This window comes from Littorina saxatilis, linkage group LG12 (genome assembly GCF_037325665.1).
Source record: "Littorina saxatilis isolate snail1 linkage group LG12, US_GU_Lsax_2.0, whole genome shotgun sequence".
Taxonomy (NCBI): Eukaryota; Metazoa; Mollusca; class Gastropoda; order Littorinimorpha; family Littorinidae; genus Littorina; species Littorina saxatilis.
This window is the reverse complement of record NC_090256.1, coordinates 14,323,606-14,348,812: the sequence shown is the minus strand read 5'-3', so window position 1 is coordinate 14,348,812 and position 25,207 is coordinate 14,323,606. Positions and strand designations below refer to the sequence as shown.

The following is a 25,207-nucleotide window of genomic DNA, read 5'->3' as shown; positions in this document are numbered from 1 at the left end:
GTGTGTGTGTGTATATATGTGTGTGTGTGTGTGTGTGTGTGTGTGTGTGTGTGTGTGTGTATATATGTGTGTGTGTGTGTGTGTGTGTGTGTGTGTGTGTGTATATATGTGTGTGGTGCGTGTGTGTGTGTGTGTGTGTGTGTGTATGTGTGTGTGTGTGTGTGTGTGTGTGTGTGTATATGTGTGTGTGTGTGTGTGTGTGTGTGTGTGCATTGTAGGCCTCTCCTGGAAGGGGGGTGAGGGGGGGGAGGGAGGGGTCCAAATTGTGGCCGGGGTTCAGGGGCCGCTAGGCGCTGAAGATAATGTAGCTTATGAGGTGCATTGTAGGCCTCTCCTGGAAGTTAACAAGGTTAATCACACTGCGTCCAGAACCCTTGGACACCCCCCCCCCCCACCCCCCTCCCCTAGATCCGCCCCTGTACACACATACACCACCACCCTCGTCTAAATTGCCAGTCTATCCGAAAACTTACTAAATTTTGAAAAAAGCTATCGCATCATCTGCACCACAAGAAGATATTTGAAAGCATTTCAGAATAGGATTTCCCTCGTACGCGGAGTAATGTGCAATTTAGATCTGGCTAAATCTTTGAGACTGCTGGCAGTATAGATCTTTTGTTTTAATCCAAACACAAACACTACACACTGACAGGGCTTACAGACAAACAAAACAATCGTTTGTGATATGTGTGTCTCACTAAGAACACGACCACACTGGATCAGAAGTATTTTTTCAGCTTCTTATCTGACGCCAACGTGTTCAAACTTTGAAAATGCCATCGAGTCATGCCGCCATTTTCATCTTTCGCCGGACCGGCAAATATTTGTTTGAAACAATCCCTCCCTTTAAATATCATAACATAAACCAGTAAACAGTCACTATGCCTTTCATATGTGTTATTCATTTGGTTTATTTAATGAAACTGACCCCTGTACACGTACACACTCTGTGACAATCACAAATCAGAGAATGAGCCTCTTCCAAAGTCTCCGAGTCTCAGAGGGGAGATTTTGCATGGAAATCATACATTCAAATTGCTCATTTTTTTAGACGCTCACTGTGCAAAATCCCAATGTCTGCTGTTAGGGTTTGTGTTTAAGTTTATAGATGTGCTGTTCGGAATGCCCTAAACGGTGAAATATTATGCTAAAAACGATTGAATGTAATTTGGTAAGGACAAGAATTAAGAAACGAAAGATGGCGGACGAACTTAACACATCTGTGTTTCAATCACGCCAATCAACAGCACAAATAGCAATGAATAAGAAATCAGTGATACATCTTAAGAAAAATAATTATCTATGAAGTGTCCAACTTTCACTTCACACCAGAATTTCAGTAAAACATGCAACTATTATAATTGTTTTGAACATTTATACCTTGCTACTGCGGTTCAAGCGGCTGTCAACAACCGATTCAATTATATTTTGTATTGTGAAAATTGAGTCCAACGACAAAAAAATTATAACCAAATGAAAGAAGAAACTTCGTCCTTTCGTTTGATATAACTTGTTAACCAACAACAGGTCTCCAACATTGTACAGATGATCAAACACGGACGTCAACAAACACAAACTTGACCGAAAAGGACCCCATGAGGCCCGATTCGGGTTGCGGGAAAACCTGCTTTCTGTGTGGTCCGCGCCGACTCTATATAAGACGGGGCGACGCAAGATTGCATCATTCGATGTCATCTCTGCATTGACAGAAGTATCTTCAAAACTACGCTCGTACTTTACGTTCTGCATCTCAACTCTGGTAACATGGCTGACGTTGTTGCTACAGAATCCGGCGCCGCTCCATTGTCCGTGAAGCCTACGTCGGTGGCCGCGAAGCCTTCGACTTCCAAGAAAGCCATGAAGCCGAGGAAGCCCCAGCCGCCATTAGATCATCCCAAGTACAAGGAGATGATCTCCGCCGCCATCGCCAGCCTGAAGGAACGTGGAGGCTCTTCTCGCCAGGCCATCCTCAAGTACATCCTGGGTCACTACAAGGTCGGCAGCGAGACCACCAAGATCAACGCACGTGTCAAGATGGCACTGAGGTCTGGCACCAAGTCCGGCGGTCTCAAGCAGTCCAAGGGAACCGGCGCGTCCGGCAGCTTCCGACTGGGCGAGAAGCCCAAAGCAGCCGCCAAGCCCAAACCTGCCACTGGCAAGAAGTCGCAGACTGCCAAGAAACCGGCTGCCAAAAAAGCTGTCAGCAAGACTTCCGCCAAGAGGAAAGCCACCACCCCGAAGAAAGTGGTCAAAGCCAAGTCTGCTGCTGCAAAGAAGGTGATGAAGAAATCGCCCAAGAAGGTCGCTGTGGCCAAAAAGCCCAAGGCCAAGTCGCCCAAGAAGCTGGCCAAGCCCATCAAGAAGGCGGTGAGCAAAAAAAGCCCGGCCAAGAAAGCCTCCAAGGCCAAGCTGTCCAAGAAGTAAACCGACCCGGACCGTCCCTGGATTTCCTGATTCTTCCTAACCCCTAAGGCCCTTCACAGGGCCACCCTACTATTCCTAAAAGGGATGGATTTCTCGTTGCCATTTTACTTCATTTGATATTAGTTACCGTACTTAGAGAGTGGGACTTCTGGTAATTGGGAATTTTTTTAAGCTGCACACTGCTACGATCGAAGCCAGAACGCATAATACTCTTTTCCCCTGGTATATTGTCCTACAGTCGATCGGAGCGTTACGTTACGACAGGCTTAAAGTAGTGAGGATATACCGAGCGTAGCATGGTATTTTTCTTGACCTGCAAAAGATACCAACGAGACAGACAAATAAATTGTAAAGGAATTTGTTTACACAGCAAAAATAATCAGCTTCGTTTATTATCTCCCTTCCTTTGTCAGATAACGTCCCTTGGAACCTTGTAAACCAACAAAAATCAATCAACAAAAATCTAGTAACCCAAAACAGACCATTTATCCTGGACCGCCAACTAGCTCTCTCTCCGCTCTTTCTCTCTATTACGAGGTAGCGGCCTCTCGCATTTAGGAACCTACGCTTACAAGTTACATGGCCTTTCAGAAATCAGGGGGATGTCATATCCGGTGTCGATTGTAAACATGGACGAAGTTGGCGAGGTAAGTTCTGAAAATGCTAAAATAAACTCCGCTGAAGTGCATATATATGGAACATGGTTATCGATGAGTTTTGTTAAGTTTAGTTTGGAGGTTTGGAAAATCCAGTTCATTGTCACCTCTCATTGTCACAAATAACTGGAGGCGTGCTTTCTTTTCACTGTCTTCGAATCGCTGGCCTTTCAAACCGGACGCTAAGCGCCCCTGAAAGTCGAGCGTCGTAACCTCGAAGGGTCACGTGACGAGTTGGCGGTCCAGGCTATTTGGTCTATGCCCAAAACAACAAAACAAAAACCGAGTAACATATTCACAATTGTTTTTCCATCTGTATGTTGCACCCCTACCCCCTTCAGAGACTCCGATACACACACTGACACGCACACACACACACACTGACACGCACACACACCGTGGCACTGACACGCACACACACACTCACTGACACGCACACACACACGCACACACACACATATACACACATACCTGACACGAATGCCGCAATATGACACATACTGACACACGCATGCACACACGCACGCGTTATGTACAACAAGGCTCTATTCATATGATCATCTGTTTCAGTCAGACTGTATACGCAGTAGGGCTGTATGCCTGCTTGTTATAATTACATTTAGTCAAGTTTTTGGCTCACGTAAGTGTAGCCTATGCGATCGTAACTTTGTCTGTCTGTGCGTGCGTGCGTATGTGCGTGCGTGCGTGCGTGTGTATGTCTGTGGTAGAAACTCTAACATTTGAAGACGTCACATTACATTGACGTCACATTATGACGTAAGAGGGTTAGACGTCACGCGAAGGAAGTACTGAAAGGCTCGGTCATTATTATTTTGAGCGGGCCGAGACTAGTTGGCAGTCGTGTCCCTGTAAGTAGGCTACATGCAGACAGACAGATCTAGATCTAGTGTCTCGCTTTCTTGCACAGTTTCACCTATGCTCTTCCTGTGTGTGTGTGTGTGTGTGTGTGTGTGTGTGTGTGTGTGTTACTGTTTGTCGATTTCTTACGTGAGCCTTGATGGCTTCGCCTCTTGTTACTAAATGTTTTAACAGAGAGGGGGAATCGAGACGAGGGTTGTGGTGTGTGTGTGCGTGCGTGTATGTACATCGATTCAGAGAAAACTACTGGACCGATCTTCATGAAATTTTACATGAGAGTTCCTGGGTATGATATCCCCAGACGTTTTTTTTCATTTTTTCGATAAATGTCTGATGACGTCATATCCGGCTTTTTGTGAAAGTTGAGGCAGCACTGTCACGCCCTCATTTTTCAATCAAATTGATTGACATTTTGGTAAAGCAATCTTCGACGAAGTCCGGACTATGGGATTTAATTTCAGCTTTGCAGCTTAAAAATTAGTTAATAAGTTTGCTCATTAAAGTTGTCATTAAAATCGAGTTTTCGCTAACAGATTTAAAAATGATTGAATCGTATTCTTCAATTCCTCCTGAATTCAAACATATATACATATGTCATGTTTACTCTAAAATTGTGCTCAGAATGACAGAAACTAGGTTAAGTAGGTACACTCTTCAAAAAAAGTTTAAGGATCACTTTTTTACAAGCATGCCACACAAAACAGACAAGACCGAATTCTTTCATTTTTTAAAAATTATATAATTGAACAACCAAGGAGTAATGAAGCAAAGCAAAGATCGAACGCGGCAGCGACAATTTAGCTAGAGTGTGTCAGACGTGACAACCCTCGAAAATGGAATTCACAACAATGTGAATCAGTGTCAATAACGCGTGTGCCCTCCGTTGTGTGCCAGGCATTCAACACATCGTTGGCGCATGGAGTGGATCAGGTTGCATATGAATGCTCTGGGAACTCCATTCCACTCCTGCTGGAGCCATTGCAGCAGTTGACCCAGATTGGCAGGAGGAGGGTGATGTTGCTGTACCCGACAACAAAGCTCGTCCCACATGCGTTCTATGGGGTTCAGGTCCGGGCTGTTGGCTGGCCACAGCATCCTGTTGACCCTGGCCTGCTGGATGAAGGTGTTTACAGCTGCAGAGCGATGGGGAGGTGCGTTGTCATCCTGAAGAATCGCACGAGGGCCGATCGCTTGGAGGGCTGGAACGACCAGGGGTTGCAAGATCTCATTCTGGTAGCGAACACCGGTCAAGTTGCCCACTACATGGTACAGAGGTGTCCTTAGACATGTGCTGATCCCTCCCCAGACCATCACAGAGCCTCCGCCAAAACGCTGTCGTTCCAGAACAGCGCCTTCTGCGAAGTGCTCTCCGCGACGCCTCCACACTCGGATGCGACCATCAGCAGCTTCCAAGCAAAAGCGGGACTCATCTGTAAACAACACCTGAGCCCACTGCTGACGTTGCCACCTCACATGTTGAGTGCACCAGGCTTGGCGAGCTGCTCGGTGATTAGCAGTCAGGGTTGTTCCTCGGACTGGACGCCTTGCACGCAAGCCAAAGTTGTGTAAGTGGTTTCGGATCGTCTGACCACTAACAACAGTGTTGGTGATAGCTTGTAGGCGTTGCCTAATGTTGTTTGCCGTAGCCATTCTTTGTTGCATGGCCTGCCTCTGAATGAAGCGATCCTCTCTTTGTTTGGTGACTCTGGGCCGACCAGAACGTTGTCGCTCCTGCACTCTTCCAGTTGCGTGGAATCTCTGCTTTAGTCTGATGATGACAGAGGGAGCCACTGCAAGCCTCTGGGCCACTTGCCTGGCAGCAACACCGTCTTGTAGCCATCCTATTGCCCTTCCTCTATCCAAATCGCTCAGTTTTCTTCGTGGGGGCATGTTGCTACTGTGCATAATTGTGTCAGCGTGTCAACCTTTAAACACAAGCTGTTGAGCGATGTTCATATCCAGGTCCCTGTTGTAGCACGTGCATCACAACCTTTTGCCCTGGCATGCGTTCCGCAAATTTCATGGGGCTATAAAAAACACCCTTTTTCTTCCAAAATGCAGAAGCTTTTGAGAAGTCCCACAAAGGGAAATAACTCTGCCTGCCAAACAAAATTCTAGGTCAAGACTCATTGTTCATTTGTTAATTCAAACACATTCATCTTTTAATAATTATGTCGGTGTTTAATTTTTTGGCAATTTTTTATAATTAGATCCGTTTTTTCAACCGATCCTTAACTTTTTTTGAAGATTGTACTGCGTTCGCACGCTACGTGGACGGAGACGAGCGTGACCCGTCTTGGTCTTTTGATGTGGTTACTCGAAACTAATAATAGTCTTGGCGATGACTGTTTTATGGTGTTAATCTCTTAATTTGATGCCGACAACTTGACTAAATGTTTTTATATCGCTTCACGCGACTTGTTCAGTTTATATTAGTGTTTGTTCTTTTTCAGAGAGAGACCGTGAAAACGAGACGCTGGTGGCCTGGCACAGTCACTTCATTCCCGGCCTAGCTTGACGGCAGGGCTACCCCTTCATGTGACTCATTTACGCAACCGTGCACCGCCAGATTGCTAGGCGGCAGGGTCAGGACCTAAGATACTGCAATAAAAAGCTCCGAACAAATTTAGCAATAATAAAAAAAAATACAAATAAAATCATTGTTTTATCTTTACATCGCCGGACCATCTAAGAAACATCACGGGTAAGTCACAGTATCACACACACATACACACTGACGCACACAAGTACTCGGCACGCACGCACGCACACACGCACGTACGCACACACACACACACACACACACACACACACACACACACACACACAGATATAAAATCTGTCTAATGACCATAAAAAGAACGTAGAAACACATCAGTATATCAGACACTATATATCTGGATCATTTCTGATCGATGCTTTATCAGTTGATCAAGTAGAAGCAGCCACTGCACCAGGCTTCCAAACAGGTTCGTACTTGTCTAGTTGAATAAATCGGCACAGATTCCACAAGTGCGTGCGTGCCTGGGGTAGAGTATGTCAGTTCTGGTCGGAAATAGATACCCCCTGGCTGGATTTAGGACAACAAATCTACCTGACCTCGCACATTTACAGAGAGAAAAAAACACGTTTAAAAGACTGAAAGCAAACACACAGACACACATATATTCAAATAAAAAAAGCTTACGGAATACGCTGTTTTTGCCAGACAAGGCATCTAGAGCCCTGGAAATGAAACAATAAAGTCAACTGGTCGGAATTAGGTACATCTACTCGATATTTCCTTCAACCCAACCAAGCACAGATAACGACTTTGAACATGTATCCGTAATCACGAGGCCTGGCTGACCTCGATGTGAGATTAACACAATTGGGTTGATCTCTGTCTGCTGACTGTGACACTTTCCTCATTGCATCGCTCAGACGCCTTGCGGACAAGTTTGCTGAACAGCAGTCGCCATGAAGAACTTCGTAATACTTCTCTCGCTTCTTGCCGTGACCAGGTGATTATACTTGACTGACCATTGGACACTTCTTTTGAATGAACATTGGACACTTTTTGTGACTGACAATTTGACACTTCTTTTGACTTATAATTTGGTACTTTTTTGACTGGCAATTTTACACTTTTTTGACTGGCAATTTTACACTTTTTTGACTGGCAATTTAACACTTACTTTGACTTATAATTTTGCACTTTTTTTAATGGCAATTTTACACTTCTTTTGACTTATAATTTGGCACTTTTTGACTGGCAATTTTACACTTTTTTGACTGGCAATTTAACACTTTTTTGACTGGCAATTTAACACTTGTTTGACTGGCAATTTAACACTTACTTTGACTGGCAATTTGACACCTTTTTGTAATGACAATTTGATACTTTCTTTGACTGAGAATTTGACACTTCTTTCGACGAATGTTTCAAGTAACCCTTTTGGCGAAGACGAAATAAAATAGAATTCTATAAACACAAGAAAACGAAGTTGTACGATTCAGATAATCAAAAGTTTATCATAACCCGAAGTACATCTTAAACGTGAGTCTATTTTTTTAATTTTTGCTGTGCTTTTATTCACCGTTTGATTATTGCCTTTATTTGATAGGCAGGTACAGTCATTTAGTTTTTGGTGTATTTATTTACTGGCCCTTTTCCATTGTGTCGTAAAGAGTGCATATTTCAATATTTCGTCTGCTTCGTTTTTACGTAAGCGTAGTCACACTTCAATTAATTATATTCAAGTCATAAAACAAAAATCCCGCTTTCTTTTACTTATGAAAAAAGTTCTCTCATTTTGTAATCCCATCATTCGAAAACTACCTTAAAATGTGAAAAAAACCATAGTTTCTCCATGCTACTAAACAAATAACCAAATGACATTCCAGCCAACTGATTAATTAATAACTAATGAACTAACGACTTATATGGCTAACTGAGTGATTTACAGACTAACTAACAACCTCACAATGTAAAAAGCTAACTAACTCACTTGGAAAAAGTCTTCTCCAGAATTTTACATTGTGAAAACCGTCTGAATAGAAAGCGAACTGGATAATTCCCGACACACCCCCAAGGCTATGCAAAGCAGGTGATATTTTATCCGTGGCATTGTTAAGTGCCACCGTACACCCTTGATGAAGTTGAAGTGCAGGAAGTTGAAGATAGCGCTTATCAAAGGCGCGTGCTTTGGAACACGGCTTTTTACATTTAGTCAAGTTTTGACTAAATGTTTTAACATAGAGGGGGAATCGAGACGAGGGTCGTGGTGTATGTGTGTGTGTGTATGTGTGTGTGTGTGTGTGTGTGTGTGTGTGTGTGTGTGTGTGTGTGTGTGTGTCTGTGTCTGTGTCTGTGCGTGTGTGTGTGTAGATCGATTCAGACGGTAAACTACTGGACTGATCTTTATGAAATTTTACATGAGAGCTCCTGGGTATGATAACCCCAGACGTTTTTTTCTTTTTTTCGATAAATGTCTTTGATGACGTCATATCCGACGTTTTGTAAAAGTTGAGGCGGCACTGTCACACCTTCATTTTTCAATCAAATTGATTTAAATTTTGGCCAAGCAATCTTCGACGAAGGCCGGACTTCGGTATTGCATTTCAGCATGGAGGCTTAACAATTGATTAATGACTTTGGTCATTAAAAATCTGAAAATTATAATTAAGATTATTTTTTTTATAAAACTGTGTTTTATGAAGATCGGTCCAGTAGTTTTCTCTGAATCGCTCTACACACACACACACACACACAGACACCCACACATACACCACGACCCTCGTCTCGATTCCCCCTCTACGTTAAAACATTTAGTCAAAACTTGACTAAATGTAAAAAGAAGAAGAAGAAGAAAACAAATCGGTCGCTGCACTCGAGATGGGACACAACCCCTTTAATCCTTAGACAGTGCGTAATCTGATCGGTCGTTATCAGCTATTGTGGGAACAGAAAGGTTCGTTATCAGCTGTTGTGGGAACAGAAAGGTCGTTCACGTGTAATATGGGACTTCACCCTCAAATCTAACAAGAGTACACAGCAATAGTACACAGCAATCACGGTTTTGTTACAGGTATTGCAAAGTGGGCAATTTACACCGTCGCATGGCTGTGTACCGATCAAACAAATAAAGACATTTATTTAACTAAGTGACTGAGAGGAAAATCTGTCATTGGGCAGCAGACCCTTAAATTCCTATCTGGAAATAAAACTCTTATTAATTATTGACAAGCATGGTGTGTTCCCCGTTATCATGATATTTGTCTTATATGGTATTCATTTTTACTTGACTTGACTAAATGTTTTAACATAGAGGGGGAATCGAGACGAGGGTCGTGGTGTATGTGTGTGTGTGTGTGTGTGTGTGTGTGTGTGTGTGTGTGTGTGTGTGGAGCGATTCAGAGTAAACTACTGGACCGATATTTATGAAATGTTACATGAGAGTTCCTGGGTATGATATTCCCAGACGTTTTTTTTCATTTTTCGAATAAATGTCTTTGATAACGTCATATCCGGTTTTTTGTAAAAGTTGAGGCGGCACTGTCACACCCTCATTTTTCAATCAAATTGATTGAAATTTTGGCCAAGCAATCTTCGACGAAGGCTGGACTTTGGTATTGCATTTCAGCTTGGAGGCTTACAAATTAATTAATGACTTTGGTCATTAAAAATCTGAAAATTGTGATTAAAATTATATTTTTATAAAACGATCCAAAATTACGTTCATCTTATTCTACATCATTTTCTAATTTCAAAAACATATACATATGTTATATTCGGATTAAAAACAAGCTCTAAAAATTAAAAATATAAAAGTTATGATTAAAATAAAAATTTCCGAAATCGATTTAAAAACAATTTCATCTTCTTCCTTGTCGGTTCCTGATTCCAAAAACATATAGATATGATATGTTTGGATTAAAAACACGCTCAGAAAGTTAAAACTAAGAGAGGTACAGAAAAGTGTGACAGTGCCACCTCAACTTTTACAAAAAGCCGGTATATGACGTCATCAAAGACATTAATTCAAAAAATGAAAAAAACTGTCTGGGGATATCATACCCAGGAACTCTCATGTAACATTTCAAAGGTCGGAGTTCGATTCAACTGAGTTATTCCGGCTTTCATTTTGTTTTACACAAACTCATGATGACGTCTGACATAGTTTGCTAGGGACGTGTCTTTTTGTGCATGATGTGGGCATCTACCTGATCTAAATTTAGATCCAAAAATAGGTCAAGACCAGCCGGGTCCGAGTACGAAATTAATTCGTAAAAAAATCGCAGTTCTTGACCTTCACCGGGCTTCCTGGGTCCTACAGGACCCAGAGGCACATAAAAATGACCATAACTCCAGTGCTAATACGAATTTTTTAATGAAATTTGGTGTATTCCTCGGCCACCTGCATGGCTTCCTATGACCCAAATTTTAAGTCAATCGGTCAAATTAGAAAACAATCAGCAATGACGTCGTTTGATATACCCGATTCTGGTTTCCTGGGTCCTACAGGACCCATACGTTTCAAAGAGGGATGGAGGTGTTTATACCGATTCGGATGATGTGGGTAACACAGGACCCACACTTTTTAAGCGCAGCAGTGATAAAGGGATATTCCCATGACGTTGACCGCCCAAGCCTCCGGGTCCGGTACCGGAGACACGAAGACTGGGAGACGCCGAGAGAACCGGGTGGCGAACAGATCCAAGAGGGGTTTGTCCACCTGCGTCCAAAGACGCCGCAGTGCCTGGTGCGCGATAGTCCACTCCGAGTGCAGTACCTGCGATGAGCGACTGAGCGAATCTGCCAAGATGTTCAGGCACCCCGGAAGGTACTTCGCTGAGATCACTATCCCCTGATGGAACGCCCAAGTGAGAATCTCGCATGCTCTGTTGGACAGAACTAGCGAGCGCGTGCCCCCCTGCTTGTTCAGGTACGCGGCCACAGTGGTGTTGTCCGTGTGGATCAACACCTGCTTGCCTCGCAGAGAGGCGACAAACTCCAGAAGCCCGAGGCGCACTGCTTCCAATTCCAGAATGTTGATGTGCAACAACTTCTGAGCCTGGTCCCAAAGACCGGAAGCTGTGTTCCCCTCCAGATGAGCTCCCCAACCCTGAAGAGAAGCATCGGTAAAGAGATGCAACTCCGGAAGGGGCAGTGAAATCGGAACGCCCTGAGTCAGCCAGGCCGAATCCAACCACTGCCTCGTTGACTCCAGGAACCATCCCTGAAGGGGAAGAGACAAATTCCAACCTTGAGAGGCTGGATCCCAGGCAGAGTTCAGAAACGCCTGAAACGTGCGTTTGTGAACTCTGCCCAGCGGAATCAGGGTAGACATCGACTCCATCTGGCCCTGGAGTGAAGCCAATACCCTGACTGGCGCGTGGCGGAGGCTCGACAGGGACCTGACCAGATCCTGTAGCTTGTCTATCCTCCGCTGGGCGGGACAAACAGTCCAAGCTCGGGTGTCGAACACCATGCCCAGATACGTAAACTGCTGAGAGGGAACCAAGTCGGACTTCCCTTGGTTCACGGAGAAACCTAAGTCTCTCGCAGTCTGCAAGACTATCCGGGTGTGCTGATCGCACAGGGACTCTAGCTGATTCAGGACCAACCAGTCGTCCAGATAAACTCTGAGACGAATCCCTTGCTGCCGCACTAAAGCGCAAAGCTGGCGCACTATCATGGTGAAGATCCAAGGCGCTAACGAGAGCCCGAACGGCAGCGCCCTGAACTGGAACACCCTGTCGCCCCACAGGAACCGCAGCCACTTTCGATCTGACCTGTGCATCAGAATATGGAAGTATGCGTCTGTCAGGTCGATGGAAGTGACCCAGTCCAACGGACGAAGGGCCTCCCTGACAGACGCTGGAGTCTCCATCTTGAACGGAACCTTCCGGAGAAAGCCGTTCAAGGGAGACAGATCCAACACCGGTCGCCAACCCCCTGACGCTTTCGGGACGACAAACAGTCTCCCGTAAAACCCCGGGGATCGACGATCGATGACCTCCTCTATCGCATCCTTCTGCAAAAGCAGCAGCACCTCCGCCTGAATGACGGCACATGCCTCCGGATCGGCGGGAAACCTGAAACTGGGTGTTGTTCTGGTTAAAGGAGCCTTGTCCTCTAACCAGAGCAACCGGAACCCCGATCGAACCACTCCCATAACCCAAGGGCTGCTCGCGAGAGACAACCAAGCTGGAACGGCCCTTGAGAGGCCGCCCGCTACCAAAGGGGTAGGGGCTAGAGGAGTGGTTGGATCGGGGAGCCTTCATTGGGGGTTAGGTTTACCACCTGACCCCTTCTTCCCGAAGGAAGGCTTCTTATTATAGGGACGAGAACGGCTGCCACCCCTATGCGACCGCGTCTTTTGCCCAGAGCCATGAAAAGACGAAGACTGCGTGGAACCGCCTTTCTTCTGACCCTGCTTAAGGGCAAGCTCTGAAAGCTGACCCATCCTGTCCCCCACCGTCCGCAACCGCCTGAGCGGAAGCGTAGGCAGGAAACGGATTGCCGTTACCACCTACGACCGGAACTCCCGTAGGATGCGAACCGGAAGTCGATGGTAACGATTTGAAAGTGCCACGATCCCTCGAAAGAAATCCTGTGGCCGGAAATCCCTTTGCCGAAGCAGTAGAACCCATGGACGAGGGGCCGGGCGAATCGGCCCCAGCGACGCGGGTGGGATACACCAGTGTCCTCTTTCCAGACGTCGACAGTTTCCCAACGTACTGTATAAAAAAAATCACAGTAATTTCAGTTACGAGTTAGAAAACTCACTCTCTCTCTCTCTTTCTCTCTCTCTCTGGTGTGTGCATGTGTGTGTGTGTGTGTGTGTGTGTGTGTGTGTGTGTGTGTGTGTGTGTGTGTGTGTGTGTGTGTGTGTGTGTGTGTGTGCAACATATCAAGTATCATTGCAATGAGAACTTATTTGGTATACAGTGTGAATATCAAAATGACCACATGATAATCTACGTTTTTGCACACATTCTTTGTCTCCAATTAGAAGGCCAGATCTCGAATAAATAAACACTTCTGCCCATCAACAAACAGTGCACTTTGTATAAATGAAAACAGTAAAACTAACTTACTATGAGGCTGCTCCACATTGACCTGTACACATCCTGCCTGGTGGAACCCACGTGGTGCAGGATATGCACCATCCCCTTTGGCACGTCCGCGCTACAGACACAAAGGATGTAAAATATTGGTGAAATCAGAACTAACATTAGGGTGAAAATGGTGTTAACTCACTAGGACGTTGTATTCACCATGCATCACTGATCATCACTGTACATCTACAAAGTAGTCTATAAAACACAAGACAGTACGCGCAGCACGTTGATATTTTTTTTTTTGGAGCTCAGCTAAATAACTGAAGCACGTGGGAATCTCATTATCACACCCAAATGAATAAATAGTTCCAAGTACACAAAGAGATCATGTTCTGACTTGTTGAAAGTACTTTATTACAGTGCCGTTCAGTTCTAGTACCAACGAAGTTTAGACAACAAAGGATTTAAAATGGCTTACCCAACATTTCTGAAAGCTTCCTCGAGGTTTGCCTTGCTTGCTGATGCCATTTTGTCAATGTGTCACGATGATCAGTACTCACGGAAACAAAAGAATTACATCGCCAAGGCAAATGACTCTGTGCAACCTTCTTTAAAAAGTATGGGTCCTGTGGTACCCACATCATCCGAATCAGTATAAACAGTTTTATCCTTCTTTGAAAAATATGGGTCCTGTAGGACCCAGGATGCCATAATCGGGGTATCAAACACGAAGCCCGGTGAAGGGAGAACAAGACAAATCAAACATCTTCTTACAGGGCTGGACCTAGTGTATTCGCGGGAGGGGCTTCCAAAATGAGGCAGGGGTACAGGACCAAGGTTCCCAAAATGCTGTTGAAATTTAGCGTATGTAAGGAGTTTTTGCGTCTCTCTTTTAGACAACTGAAAAAGATACATTAACGGGTAAGGTCGGGCTTCCTATTCCAAGAAGCTCAACCTCCCCCACCAGACCCCATACCCTCCACTCAGACCCAGCTCTGACTTAAGATAATGGTTCCTCGTCACAGGCTGGCGGCAGGTCAAGTGAAGTGTGACGCCACCCATGAGTGTCCAGCGGGTCACACGTGCTGCCAGGTGGCTGGAGGACAGTGGGGGTGCTGCCCTCTGCCTCAGGTCTGTATTGACCATTACCACAGTGTTGAACATACCCTGAGGCTTTGGTCAATGTTAGATAACGTTGACAATGTGGAATCTTTTTCTACGCAAAACCAACTCTTTATTCTGTAAAACATGTTTGTATAAGCGCTTGAGCTCTGGCAGAAACATTGAAAAACAAACACACACACTCTTTCTTTGTTTTATTAGGTGTTTTTTTTATGTCTGCGAGTATGGCGTGAAGTAGGAATCTCATTCATACAAACGCGTGCACGCTCGCACACACACACACACACACACACACACACACACACACACACACACACACACACACACACATACACACACACACACTCCCTCACTCACTCACTCACTCACTCACATTGTATCACTGTCAACGTCGTCTCAATTAGAATGCACCTCTTCATATATCGTACCATTCATTCACGACACGACATGTAGAACATTTACAGCACAGAGAGTTCATGTTCCATGAATGGTGCACCAAAATCAGCATGAAATTCGAGCCCTACATAACCTCTATATAAACAATTTTTACAACAGCGAACAAATACTAATAAAAAAGTTAAGGCTACGGTTAAAGATTATATACCACTTTAATATTGATATGGTATACGATAATGCCTAAATCACACAATCAACTCAAATGTAAACAATATGTGATAGCAATATGCGATTAACACTGCTACAACACCGCGTCATTTCTTTCCGTGCGATATTTTTTGTTATATCGTACAGGCTGTGTGCTGTTCGGATCAAGTGCACTGCTGTCCCAACGGCTACACGTGCCACACGACAACCGGCAAGTGCAGCAAAGGGATTTACTCCCTCCCCTGGTTCACCAAACAGGCGGCCATCGTGAAGTATGTTCAATATTAAATAATTTATTTATTTATGAAAATGTATTTGTTTTATTTGGTTTTTATTCACTTCTTCAGCTAGGAACTCAGTAACTTATGAATTCATTTAAGTTTAAAAGTTACTGTCCACATCGTAAACCTGTCTTTATACATTTAGTCAAGTTCTGACAAGTGATGACTGGTTACCAGTGTTGATCTGCTAGTTTCAGGTCAATAGGTTGACGAAACATGTTGATATCGCTTTACGCGATTTGTTTGGTCACCATTTGTTTTGACATTGCAGCGAACCCGAGAAGGTGGAAGCAGTGAAGTGTGATGCCACATATGAGTGCCCTGATGGTCACACGTGCTGCCAGGTGAATAACGGCGAGTGGGGATGCTGCCCTCTGCCTCAGGTAAGGGGTTACATTGGACAACATACATACACATTGAACCTTACACGGAAGTTGACGATCGTACATTTTGAACGCATGTCCTTTCTCTGAATGTCTTCATTGGGAAAAGAAGAAGAAAAAAACCCAAAAAACTGAAGGTTTCGGATTTGTTTTTCGCTTTGGCGAATCGATTTCGAGATTCAGAAATTTTATTTGCACAATTCTCTGCTGAAACTGTGTACGCTTTCTATGTTTTCTTCCTACCGAGCTACCTGTATTGTCAGCTGTTGGTCCTACATTTGTGTCTGTCTCTTTAATGACCATGGCCCGGACATGAGTACCACTGATGTTCCCAATGTATCTTAAAGTGGGAAATCTCTGTCTCCTGTAGGCTGTGTGCTAAAGAAGAGTTTGAGATTAACACTCCTCCAACTACACCACGTCTTTAGTTTTCGTGTGATATTTGTTGTATATCACACAGGCTGTGTGTTGTGATGATCACGTGCACTGCTGTCCCAACGGCTACACGTGCCACACGACAACCGGCAAGTGCAACAAAGGTCTGAGCACTCTGGCCTGGCTGGAGAAACAGTCCGCCATCGTCAAACCCCTCGCGGTTCAGTAAGTGGAATTTGAAATAGACAATGTTTGTAACTAGCTCTGTCGGGGGAAATAACTCTGTCAAGGAAAAATAACTCTGTCGGTCTACAAATAACTCTGTGGAGGGAGGGGGGGGGGGGGGGAAGCTGGGCAAACAGACGTTGCTTCTAATCAGCGAAGGCAAGCGATGGTGGTGTCACCGTGAATAAAACCTTCAAGTGTGCATGCTGTGCAGTGTCTGCTCAATGTTATTGCGGCTTTCTTTATTGGAAACATGCACCTCGGAGCTAATTGTATTCACTGCCTCAACGATCACTTACCTCTACTAATAAGTGGCTACCAGGGCCGGACCAAATGAATTGTAAGGGGGGGGTTCCTCCTTTTTTGGGGGGGCAAATCAGCGAAGTGGCGAAGCCACAAGCGCGCGCCTGGGGGGTCCGGGGGCATGCTCCCCCGGAAAATTTTTGAAAAACGGTTAAAATCGGTGCAATCTGGTGCATTCTGGGCCTTGTTTTGAGGGTTAAGAGCAGCATTGTTTTGGTGCTAAAACTAGTAAAAAACAAGTCGCGTAAGGCAAAAATACAATATTTAGTCATGTAGCTGTCGAACTCACAGAATGAAACTGAACGCAACGCAACGCAGCAAGACCGTATACTCGTAGCATCGTCACTCCACCGCCCGTGGCAAAGGCAGTGCCCGTGGAATTGACAAGAAGAGCGGGGTATTCGTTGCGCTGAGAAGGATAGCACGCTTTTCTGTACCTCTCTTCGTTTTAACTTTCTGAGCGTGTTTTTAATCCAAACATATCATATCTATATATTTTTGGAATCAGGAACCGACAAGGAATAAGATGAAAGTGTTTTTAAATTGATTTCGAAAAAAAAATTTTGATAATAATTTTTATATATTTAATTTTCAGAGCTTGTTTTTAATCCGAATATAACATATTTATATGTTTATGGAATCAGCAAATGATGGAAAATAAGATAAACGTAAATTTGGATCGTTTTATACATTTTTTTTTTTTTTTTTACAATTTTCAGATTTTTAATGACCAAAGTCATTAATTAATTTTTAAGCCACCAAGCTGAAATGCAATACCGAAGTCCGGGCTTTGTCGAAGATTACTTGACCAAAATTTCAACCAATTTGGTTGAAAAATGAGGGCGTGACAGTGCCGCCTCAACTTTCACGAAAAGCCGGATATGACGTCATCAAAGACATTTATCCAAAAAATGAAAAAAAACGTTCGGGGATTTCATATCCAGGAACTCTCATGTCAAATTTCATAAAGATCGGTCCAGTAGTTTAGTCTGAATCGCTCTACACACACACACACACGCACACACGCACACACGCACATACACCACGACCCTCGTTTCGATTCCCCCTCGATGTTAAAATATTTAGTCAAAACTTGACTAAATACAAAAACCAACCACTCAAAGCAAGGTACATGCTTTTTCCAGGGGTGGGGTTCCGGAACCCCTGGAACCCCCCCCCCCCCCCCCCCCCCCCCTGGGTCCGGCCCTGGCTATGTGTGTTTGCTACGTGTAACTCTTCCACATCCCAAATACAAAAAGTTTGGCTGAGTCATTTTCCGGAAATCGGTCTATTGTAGTGTTTTTCTTTTGGAAGACTTCAAATGAGAAATGATTGATATGATGTAGATTTAATTATTTGCGTTTCGCAAAATGTTGAATTAATATTAACACCGCGATGTCACTGCCACTTTGATTGACGAAAATCAGATTAGTGGATGAATTGATGTAAATTCAGCTGATAACACAAATCAACACACAGGGCTGTTGGGAGGAGTTATATCCATCGGCAACATTTTGCAAAACGGCAGTGCATGAAGTTTTCGCTAATTTTCTGAATCGGGGGGCAATCCTTTGCGTCATAATTCTGCCAAACATGTTGGCCATTTTAAGTTAGTATCGGTGTCTTGCCGACTGCTGGCGCCTAACAACACCCCTGTCTGGGAAGACCGTGCCAGTTAGAGGAACACGTCCTCTTGCGGGCCGACCAACGGTCATTCCTGTGGAAACAATTCTGCTCACTACCTCAGATCTGCGCTGGCTTCTTCCCACTATGCATAGAAAGCAGTCACGCTGTCGATGTTTGGTATGTGTCCAAGTGGGGGGTGGCCTTAGCCCAGGAAAAATCCTGACCAGGTCTGAGATGGTGAGCCTTAGCCCAGGAAAAATCCTGACCAGGTCTGAGATGGTGAGCCTTAGCCCAGGAAAAATCCTGGCCAGGTCTGAGATGGTGAGCCTTAGCCCAGGAAAAAGCCTGACCAGATCTGAGATGGTGAGCCTTAGCCCAGGAAAAACCCTGGCCAGGTCTGAGATGGTGAGCCTTAGCCCAGGAAAAATCCTGACCAGATCTGAGATGGTGAGCCTTAGCCCAGGAAAAATCCTGACCAGGTCTGAGATGGTGAGCCTTAGTCCAGGAAAAATCCTGACCAGGTCTGAGATGGTGAGCCTTAGCCCAGGAAAAATCCAGACCAGGTCTGAGATGGTGAGCCTTAGCCCAGGAAAAATCCTGACCAGGTCTGAGATAGTGAGCCTTAGCCCAGGAAAAATCCTGACCAGGTCTGAGATGGTGAGCCTTAGCCCAGGAAAAATCCTGACCAGGTCTGAGATGGTGAGCCTTTACCCATGCTTGTGGTGCTTCTTGGTTTCAGGAAGAAGGTGGAAGCAGTGAAGTGTGACGCCACACATGAGTGCCCCGATGGTCACACGTGCTGTCAGGTGGCTGGGGGACAGTGGGGGTGCTGCCCTCTGCCTCAGGTCTGAGACCTGTTTTTTTCATTTTTGTCAGAGTGTATTAGTAAATTTACTGTCACAATACCCACCACATAATCCGTACACTTCCATTTCATTGGTGGAAGCATTTTTATAAACCCCTACCGGAGGTATATACAGAGTATGATATTTGAAAGTTGAAAACAGGGGGGCTCTGGTGGAGAGGGGGGGGGGGGGAGGCTGTGGTGGGATGGGTTGGAAAATTAAATGATTTGCACGGGCACTACTTGCAGGCTTCCCGAAGAAGTCCTCTGTGAACAAGGAGAATGGCAAGCCGGATAAGCTGACTATTGATCAGGCATTGGAAAATAGTCGGTCTAAATTCGGTCAAACACTGCTCCAAAACCAAACCCCTGAAGCTCACCAAAAAGTCTGATTTGAGCCAAAAGTCTGAAGATTTTCATGAGAAATCAATTTGTACTCGCCATCTTACAGATCTGGAGGTAGACGAATCTACTTTAGCCATAGGTCCTTCTCTCTGTTTTCTGCGATGAAAAGCGTTGAACGCCTGGTGGCATTGAAGCTTGGTGCGTTCCAGGTTGTGTGCTGGAGAAGAGAGTGTATGTCTTTGTAACACCACGTCCTTCATTTTCGTGTGATATTTGTTGTATATCACACAGGCTGTGTGCTGTTCGGATCAAGTGCACTGCTGTCCCAACGGCTACACGTGCCACACGACAACCGGCAAGTGCAACAAAGGTCTGAGCACTCTGGCCTGGCTGGAGAAACAGTCCGCCATCGTCAAACCCCTCGCGGTTCAGTAAGTGAAATTTCAACAGCAGCGTGTTTTCTTAGTAATATTTTTTCTTCTGTGTTACGCGCAAAATAGACCACTAATCCATTTTCTTTTGCTTATTATTTTGTGTAAATGCACGAATGTTGGCAAATTTGCGAAACAGCAAAAACGTTGGGGCAAGTTTTGACAGATTAGTGCAATCCTAGTCACCTGAAAATGTTCGGCAGCTGTGTCGAACTGATGGCAAATTTTCGGAATAAGTTTAGGGGCTTTGCCGACGCCAAAAGACATCCCTGTACCTATCACCACAGCTAAAGCTAAGGGGGATGTAACTTACCGTGTTTGTTTTCAAGTTCAAGAACGTATTCGGTCACACAATGTATTTCACAGGACCAATCACTGACTTCATTAATTTTAGTCCAGCACATTACACCGAAAGTAGTAAGACAAGATACGAAACTCTAATGCAAAAAACGACCTACGGACCTAGTAGCGTCTAAAAAACCCATTGTTTTTTTTTTTATTTCAGGAAGAAGGTGGAAGCAGTGAAGTGTGACGCCACACATGAGTGCCCGGATGGTCACACGTGCTGCCAGGTGGCTGGGGGACAGTGGGGATGCTGCCCTCTGCCTCAGGTCTGAGATTTGTTTGTTTCTCATTATATCTGACTGGCAATTGTTGTCAGCATAATATTGCCCGTTTGAAGCCATTTTATGGGCGGAAGCATTTGCTGTACGCTTGCACAGAATAAGTGTCAAGCGCCGTGTGAATGAGTGAGTTAACAAAACATAATAGTGCAAAGAGACTTGTCTGCACTGAGTCCATTGTAAGGACACAAGCTCAGTTGAGCATGAAGAAGAAGAAAAGAAGAATAAGAAACAGAAAAATAGAAAGGTAGGACGATGACGACGACGACCACGAAGAAGAAGAAAAAGAAGAAGATATCCCACAAGGAGAAGAAGAACTTGAGAAGAACAACAACACCACCACCACCAATAACAACAACAACAACAACACCAACAACAACACGAGTTTTCAAGTGACTGTTGCTTTTGTTAAGGCCGTTGTCAGTTTGTGTCGTCTGGCTTTGCTTTTTGCATGTAGTAAACCTAGAAGCGAATACATTATGTTTGCTCTTAGCATGTCACCGTGTTTTATCCAAAACATGTGTCAAAAGGCTGTTAATTGCATTCAGAGGGTTTGACTGTTGGTATGTCACGCAGGCTGTGTGCTGTTCGGATCAAGTGCACTGCTGTCCCAACGGTTACACGTGCCACACGACAACCGGCAAGTGCAACAAAGGGATTTACTCCCTCCCCTGGTTCACCAAACAGGCGGCCATTGTGAAGTATGTTGTGAAGTTTTCATGTATTTATGTATATTATTTATTTATTTCTACGGTCAAGGATGTACAGGAATGTTGCTTGGGTTTAATTTCTTACGCGAATTTGCACTGAGAAATGGCCATGAGAGATAGGACATTTTCGGAATATTTTGGCAATGTGAAAGATGTTAAGACATTTTTCCCTCTGCCGACACCAAACGGTGACGACATCACTGCATGTCCATGTTGTCCACTGACCATCAGTGGGTGGCTGGGTGCTGTCAACAAGGACGTCTGCATTGAATGATTTTGCGCTGTCGGTTCCCTGTCGCACATCAGTGAAGTTCAAGTTGTATGACGGCTTACTAGTGCCAAAACCTGGGGTTACCCATTATCATGTGATAATTACTAATTAACGCTGTCAGTTACTGTTTTCACTCGTTAGTTACTCATTTTCACGGGATAATTAGTAATTTTCACGGGAAAATGACTAATTTTTAGTTTTGGCACTAGCAATCCGTCAGGAAGTGAGCCAAAACTAAAAATTAGTAATTAACAGATGAAAGTAATTTTCCCGGGAAAATGAGTAAATAACACGTGAAAATGGTAATTATCAAGGGAAAATTAGTAATTTTCCCTTGATAATTACAATTATGAGGTTTTGGCACTAGTAAGCCCTTTGACGGCTTACTAGTGCCAAAACCTGGGGTTACCCATTATCACGTGATAATTACTAATTAACGCTGTCAGTTACTGTTTTCACCTGTTAGTTACTCATTTTCACGGGAAAATTACTAATTTTTAGTTTTGGCACTAGCAATCCGTCAGGAAGTGAGCCAAAACTAAAAATTAGTAATTAACAGGTGAAAGTTAGTAATTATTCCGGGAAAATTAGTAATTTTCCTGGGAAAATTAGTAATAAACACGTGAAAATGGTAATTATCAGGGAAAATTACTAATTTTCCCTTGATAATTACAATTATGAGGTTTTGGCACTAGTAAGCCGTCATAAAGTTGTCCCGGCGGGGCACTCAGTGATACACTTTTAGTACATACGTTTACAGTTGGTCTTTATTTGAAGTGCAATTGTTCGTTGGGCCACCTAGCACCCTAATGTGTACAGATGAAACATTAATTGTATGTTTATCTTCAGTGTGTTAAGCCCTTGTTTGAAGAACTTTTTAAATGCATAGCGTAACCATAAAAAAAACCGCACCATGATCAGGATTTTGTTTTGTTTTGTTCATGCCATTACTCCATCATTCCATTGTGGGAAACCCGGGTCGCTTCCTCTCAGTGGAAAGCTAGCAGCAACAAGAGTCGTACTACCCAGGTGTGTGCGTGTTTAGGTGTAATCAGCCACCTGAATCTGTGCGGGCAGAGTGACCGAGGTCTTTCATATACCAGGACGGCACAAGTCAAGCGCTCTACCAACCGAGCTACAAGACCTTCTCAGCCACCAGATTAGATGGTACATGGACATAACAAACCAAAACTTTTACCCCTCAGTAAAACGACCGAATTTCGGTTGCATTTTCAAATTCGTTAACAAAAATGTACCACTCTACCATGACAATGTTACTTTTTGATAAGCTAAACTTAGTACATGAGTCATATTTCTATTGCAGTGAGCCCGAGAAGGTGGAAGCAGTGAAGTGTGACGCCACACATGAGTGCCCCGATGGTCACACGTGCTGCCAGGTGGCTGGGGGACAGTGGGGATGCTGCCCCCTTCCTCAGGTCAGTTGAGCCTCTTTCTCCCCTGTCCATGTCGGTCTACTTACAGGACCAGTGGGTCGACGTACTGTACATGTAACGTTTGGTCGGTTTTGTCAATAATTGAACGTTCCAATAACCTACAATTCTTGTCAAATGCTAAATGCTTTCCTCCTTTCTTGTCGAGCGGCAGCACGGCTTGAGCAGATGAGAGCAAGCCTTGTTTTATTAGATCGTTCAGTTAAATCGTATGGCCGGAAATTGCAAAAGAGACACACATTTTCTTTCTCTGTGTTTCGTCACAGCGAAGAAAACCGTTGAAAGCATGGTGGCATTGAAGCTTGGTGCGTTTCAAACTGCGTGCTGAAGAAGAGAGTCTTTGTAACATCACGTCTTGAATTTTCGTGTGATACAATATTTGTTGCACATCATGCAGGCTGTGTGCTGTACGGATCAAGTGCACTGCTGTCCCAACGGCTACACGTGCCACACCACAACCGGCAAGTGCAACAAGCAGGGTGCACTGGAGCTGACCTGGTGGGAGAAGCTCCCTGCACGCAAAAGGTCGGTCAAGATGCAAGTGCAGCACACAGATTACAGTGGAACGCCCCTTTTAAGATCCCCAAATTAAAAAATGTCTCCCTTTAAAAAAAAAGTGTTTTGTTTACATTTTGTCAAGTTTTGTGTGTGTGTGTGTGTGTGTGTGTGTGGTTGTGTGTGGAGCAATTCAGAAAAAACTACTGGATCGATCTTCATGAAACTTTCTATGAGAGTTCCTGGGTATATCCCCAGGCTTCTTTTTTAAAAAAATTTTTGGATAAATGTCTCATGTCATATTCGGTTTTTGTGAAAGTTGATTTTGTGAAAGTTGAGGTGGCACTATCACATCCTCATTTTTTGATCAAATTGATTGAAATTTTGGCAAAGCAATCTTCGACAAAGCCCTGACTATCAAGTGCTGAAATTGTAGTTTAATTGCTTTACGTCGTCGTCTTCTCAATTTCACCAGCCCCCGACCCCTCTGTGTGTATGTGTATTAGTGTCTATGTGTGTGTGTGTGTGTGTGTGTGTGTGGAGTGAGCAGGTTATATTGTCATGTGTGTGTGTGTGTGTGTATTTTCGTGTGTGTGTTTGTTATGGAAGGGGTTGGCAGCAACTGAGTAACCACATTGATTTTTGTTGTGTTCAAATTCATTGCTTCTGAAGCCAACAAATATTTTCAGCACATGGTTGTAACAAAGTCCTATGTAGAATGTCTTATGTTTACTCTGTTATCAGCAGGCAATAGATGAACCGCTGTGTTATGTGGCGACAAGGAAACATGCCCGCTCCTCTACCTCCCTGGCTGCTACATGGATACATAAATGACCACAACATGCATACAGCAAAATCACTTGACTGTATCTGAGGACTCCACATCTTTCCTTATATTATAACTGAGTATTCCATATCATCAGTTCGTTTTTGTGTGAGTTATACTGTGTCATTACTTTGTTTTACGTTTTTGTATTGTATCATGATTTTGTTTGTGGCTGAGTACATCGGATACATGTATTTGCAACAGTAGTAACAGAGTATAACCAAGATAATTTTGATTGTAAATTAACAAACTACATCATTTCTGTGAATATAACTTAACATGGATGTAATTGCTGTTTGTGAATGAGTATACCTCACAATTGCTATGATTGTTACTGACAGGCATGGGAATTGAAAAAAGTAAAAAAGGCTGAAAAATGGCAAAGTCGACGCGCCTAGCCCTGCTAGGGGGGTTCGGGGGCATGCTCCCCCAGAATTTTTTTTCTCCAAAGAACCCAAATGGTGCAATTTGGTGTCATCTAAGCTCGAAGTTTGCCATTAAATTCAGTTTTCAGAACCATTTTTGCCTCCCCTATTTATTTTTTCGGCGGACACTTTTGCTTTTTCGGCGGAACAAACAAAAAAATCGGCGGAAATTTGCCTTTCGGCAGACAATTCCCATGCCTGAACTGAGTCGACCTCATCATTAATATGATCATAACTGATACAATACATCATCAAGTGTATTAACTGAATTGATATGATGCTCACTATGACAGGAACTGCAACATGACTTACTGTGTTTTGTTGTTGTTGCTGTTTGCAATAAAAAGAGTTGAACACAAA

The 25,207-nt window shown here is 44.0% G+C and overlaps 3 protein-coding genes across 4 annotated transcripts; 2 read left to right on the top strand and 1 right to left on the bottom strand.

Moving 5' to 3' along the window:
- The first annotated feature begins 1,833 nt into the window (after nt 1-1,833).
- Nucleotides 1,834-2,424, top strand: LOC138983274 (histone H1-delta-like). Its single transcript, XM_070356703.1, has one exon. The coding sequence runs from the start codon at nt 1,858-1,860 to the stop codon at nt 2,422-2,424; it is 567 nt and encodes a 188-aa protein (XP_070212804.1). The 5' UTR covers nt 1,834-1,857.
- Nucleotides 2,425-7,321: 4,897 nt separating this feature from the next.
- Nucleotides 7,322-25,207, top strand: LOC138981304 (progranulin-like). 2 transcript variants are annotated; one of them, XM_070354167.1, is made up of 12 exons: nt 7,322-7,462; nt 14,534-14,639; nt 15,381-15,505; nt 15,786-15,897; nt 16,358-16,497; nt 19,166-19,271; nt 19,907-20,046; nt 20,552-20,657; nt 21,246-21,370; nt 22,975-23,086; nt 23,499-23,626; nt 24,344-25,207. In XM_070354167.1, exons 1-12 carry the CDS (start codon nt 7,419-7,421, stop codon nt 24,348-24,350), a joined length of 1,251 nt encoding a protein of 416 aa, XP_070210268.1. In that variant the 5' UTR covers nt 7,322-7,418; the 3' UTR covers nt 24,351-25,207. The 2 variants fall into 2 exon arrangements, with proteins under 2 accessions (XP_070210268.1, XP_070210267.1); XM_070354166.1 differs by having other exon boundaries at nt 24,341-25,207.
- Nucleotides 12,882-14,247, bottom strand: LOC138981197 (uncharacterized). Its single transcript, XM_070354036.1, has 3 exons — nt 13,987-14,247; nt 13,545-13,635; nt 12,882-13,184 (listed from the first exon to the last, which is right to left on the bottom strand). The coding sequence occupies exons 1-3, from the start codon at nt 14,034-14,036 to the stop codon at nt 12,882-12,884; spliced, it is 444 nt and encodes a 147-aa protein (XP_070210137.1). The 5' UTR covers nt 14,037-14,247.

Coding starts and splice junctions, on each gene's coding strand:
- LOC138983274 (XM_070356703.1), top strand. CDS start 1,858: ATGAAGCCGAGGAAGCCCCAGCCGCCATTAGATCATCCCAAGTACAAG.
- LOC138981304 (XM_070354166.1), top strand. CDS start 7,419: ATGAAGAACTTCGTAATACTTCTCTCGCTTCTTGCCGTGACCAG. Junction 14,640..15,380: donor GGTGCTGCCCTCTGCCTCAG/GTCTGTATTGAC, acceptor TATATCGTACAG/GCTGTGTGCTGTTCGGATCA. Junction 19,272..19,906: donor GGTGCTGCCCTCTGCCTCAG/GTCTGAGACCTG, acceptor TATATCACACAG/GCTGTGTGCTGTTCGGATCA.
- LOC138981197 (XM_070354036.1), bottom strand. CDS start 14,036: ATGGCATCAGCAAGCAAGGCAAACCTCGAGGAAGCTTTCAGAAATGTT. Junction 13,636..13,986: donor GAAGCTTTCAGAAATGTTGG/GTAAGCCATTTT, acceptor TTGTGTCTGTAG/CGCGGACGTGCCAAAGGGGA. Junction 13,185..13,544: donor CAATGTGGAGCAGCCTCATA/GTAAGTTAGTTT, acceptor TTTTTTATACAG/TACGTTGGGAAACTGTCGAC.